We start from the raw sequence: 3,801 nt of genomic DNA on the forward strand, positions 1-3,801 counted from the left end.
TACGGCTTTTTTTCAACAAATTTTATTCAACAAAAACAATAATATTTAACGAAAACATCTTTAAATGACGGTCTGACCGTCTGCCAAGCAAATGGGAAGCAGTAATTGAAGTAGATGGTGAATATGCTCCGGAATAATCATTTAAAATTGTTTTTGTTACATGTTATTGTTTTTGCTACATGTTATTGTTTTTGTTGAATAAAATTTGTTGTAAAAAAGCCGCAATAATTATGCACCAACCCAATAGATAGATAGATAGATAGGTTTGGTGCATAATCATTGCAGCTATATTTTTCAATAAATTTTATTCACAATAACAATATTTAACGAAAACATCTTTGAATGACGGTCTGACCGTCAGCCAAGCAAATGGGAAGCAGTAATTGAAGTAGATGCTGACTATGCTCCGGAATAATCATTTAAAGATGTTTTTGTTACATGTTATTGTTTTTGTTGAATAAAATTTGTTGAAAAAAAGCCGCGATAATTATGCACCAACCCAGTACTACGTGATTCGTTGAGATCTATATTTTTCATTCATATAAACACTGCACAGCAGATATGGTTTTGTACACGTATAGCTGACACCTTTGTTAATTTTTTTATCGGCAGCTCGGTATTTGAAATAATATTCATTCTCTGAAATAAAGAAATACTTCATCGAAGTTGATTTTTATTACTTTGCATGTTGGGTTTATCGGAAACGGGCGAAGTTGAGAATATTTACGGTAATGTTGTTGTTGATACCGGCTAGACCTAGAAAAGAAAATAGAAATTGAAAAATCAATATTATCGATCTTTATTTCTAGCGAATATTCCCACTTTTACTTTCATTTCATCACTTCCCTGGTACAGAGGAAGTTTCATATGAATTTTTACTTAGAAAATTTCTTTGAATAGGTGTTTCCTAAACTTGAAAAATAACGAAGAAAACGAAATTTACAATAGAACAAGGAAGCAGAGATTTCCGCGGAAGAAATGAAAGAGGAAATTGATAACAAAGCGGGACATTTTAGCGGGGAAATCAAAAGCGTCTGTATTAGAACAATTATGTGATGTGGTGGCGTTCAAGCTTTACTGAAAAGAAATTAAAGATATAGGGTGATAATGCACAACAAAAACAATAACAATAACAAAATCGCCGAAGGCAATAACACCGATGATGAGGGGGTGGGTGGTGGTGGTGTTCTTAATGATACTGGTTATAATGATGATAATAAAGATGATGATGATGGTAGTGTAGTTGTTGTTGTTGGTGGTGGTGGCGGTAATGATGATGATGGTGGTGGTTGTGACGACGACGACGACAGTGATGATGATGATGATGATGATGATGATGATGATGATGATGATGCTGGAGGTGATTATATACATCAGTGGTTCCCAACCTTTTCTCTACCGAAGACCCCTTTTTTATCTAAATGAGTTTTCCCACGGACCCCAGGATAATGAAAGGTCTGTCAGCTTAATAACATGTCCACGAACCACACCCGCCTCCTCCCCCCGTACTATCTTTGCGGACCCCCAGGAGTCCGCGGACAACAGGCTAGGAACCACTGATGTAGACGGTTAGCATGATTATCTTCATGATAAGGAAGATAATTAGTTCAATAAAAATTATGAAGTTCCAGAGGTATTTAATATGGGAAAAAAAGGGAAAAAATGGTAAAAAAAAGAAAAAAAAGATAAAAAAAAGAAAAATGATAAAAAAAGAAAATGATAAAAAAAAAGAAAAGATGATAAAAAAAATCTAGCGGCATTTCTAAACTTGACTTGATAAAAATAAAGGCTAAATTTTCTTTATATCGCATCCAACCGTTTAAATAAAGCGACAGAAATACAACGGAAGAAAAAAAGTGATGCTGTGGTCTTCATGTAGTACCAAACTAATTGTAATTTATTCAACAAGGCGCAGGAGTGGCTGTGTGGTAAGTAGCTTGCTTACCAACCACATAGTCCTGGGTTCAGTCCCACTGCGTGGCACCTTTGGCAAGTGTCTTCTACTATAGCCTCGGGCCTACCAAAGCCTTGTGAATGTATTTGGTAGACGGAAACTGAAAGAAGCTCGTCGTATATATGTATATATATATGTATATGTGTCTGTGTGTATATGTTTGTGTGTCTGTGTTTGTCCCCCCACCCAACATCGCTTGACAACCGATGCTGGTGTGTTTGCGTCCCCGTAACATAGCGGTTCGGCAAAAGAGATACGATAGACTAAGTACTAGACTTACAAAAAATAAGCTCTGGGGTCGATTTGCTCGACTAAAGACGGTGCTCCAGCACGGCCGCAAGTCAAATGACTGAAACAAGTAAAAGAGTAAAGGAATAAGTCTGTATGGAGAACTGAAAGTTGTTTGTCTCTTTCCACTGGTGGCGGATATCGCGGGAAATTGTTCTTTCAGTTTCCGTAATGACATCATCAGCCATCACTATATTGTCTTCCGAAAAGGTATTTTGATGAAAATTTACTTTCATTTGTGTCATGCGTTTAATATGAATTTCACCTCTTGAGTTGGTATATATATGAGGGAATTTTCAAGGATGGAACAGTTGAAGATACGGCTCAGGACTCAAGCACACGCTAACAAGTGTTCTAACTACAGCGATAACGTATCCGACAACGTTATTATTTTCAACACTGATACACAACTTTTGAAGATAGAATACAAGAATGGCATTGGAACTGTTGAAAGGTACGATTAAGTCTTTTCCAATCTTCATTTGAATATCGTTTAATTCCTGCGATTGCTTTCTTTCTTGTTTTCCTTTTGTTCTATTGTTTAGGAGGAAGGGTCTGTTCCCATGATTTTTTTCTCAGGTCCTCTGAGACCAGTAAAACTGACGTGGTTAAAATTCCTCCTCGATTAATGCCAGTCAACATTCACAGGTAAAAGAAAAGATAATATAAGCAAGATAATATAAGCAAGATATCCAGGGGTCCGAAATTGTAGGAGGTAAAAAAAAAAAAAACTAGGTGGCGGATATATCAAATGTGACAGAAGTATGAGAAACGAATGAACAGGGAATATTCGAATGAATGAAATAAAAAAAAAAAAGTCCAAGGAACAGAGGTCACTGCGTCAGCGTTACTAAAAACTGGAGGGAGGAGGGGCAGCATGTAAAGGGTGGTGGTGGTGCAAAAGTTGAAGTGTGTCGGTAAGCGTTTTCAGGCTGGGTAAGCCTTTTTCGGGGGGTTGCTGTCTAGGATGTCTAAATATGAAACAAGAGCTCCGTCCCATAATTAGTTACAGTAATTAATCGGGGCCCAACCGGAGTTTTGTAGAAGGTTCACAGTTGATGTAAAACTGAGTAGTTCAGCTGTTTCTAAGCTGAAAATTATATATGTATGTATGTATGTATGTATGTATGTATGTATGTATGTATATATGTGTATATATATATATATATATATATATATATATATATATATATATATGGCCACAGTCAAATGACTGAAACAAGAGTAAAAAAGTATGTATGTATATGTTGCTATTGAGTTGTTTTGACTCCTATTTCTAGCAATGCTGGTACTACTTAGTACCCTGTGTCTATAAATTTGCCTTCAGGGTATTAAATCGCTAGTAAGCCACCCGTATTATATCCGCTGTTGTAGGGAGCTTGTCTCGTCTCCCTTGTCAGCTTATTTAGATAGTGCTCTTCTGGCTAATGAGTCGGTTTGACTCTTATTTCTAGCAATGCCGGTACCGCTTTGTACCTTCTCTCGCTTTAGTGACGTCTATAATCCTTGCCTCTATGTTGTTAAATTGTTGACAAGCCATCCATATCATTTATAGTTCC

General features: G+C 36.6%; 1 protein-coding gene across 1 annotated transcript in view; it reads left to right on the top strand.

Annotated features, from left to right (window-relative positions):
* Positions 1–2,600: 2,600 nt before the first annotated feature.
* The window catches only part of LOC106868902 (uncharacterized), a 9,878-nt gene continuing 8,677 nt past the window's right edge, over positions 2,601–3,801 (top strand). The window contains exon 1 of the mRNA XM_052965925.1: positions 2,601–2,696. Within this exon, the coding sequence (XP_052821885.1) occupies positions 2,675–2,696 (22 nt within the window). The 5' untranslated portion in view covers positions 2,601–2,674. The remainder of the gene's footprint in view (positions 2,697–3,801) is intronic.

The sequence above is a fragment of the Octopus bimaculoides genome, chromosome 2 (assembly GCF_001194135.2).
Source record: "Octopus bimaculoides isolate UCB-OBI-ISO-001 chromosome 2, ASM119413v2, whole genome shotgun sequence".
NCBI classification, from domain to species: domain Eukaryota; kingdom Metazoa; phylum Mollusca; class Cephalopoda; order Octopoda; family Octopodidae; genus Octopus; species Octopus bimaculoides.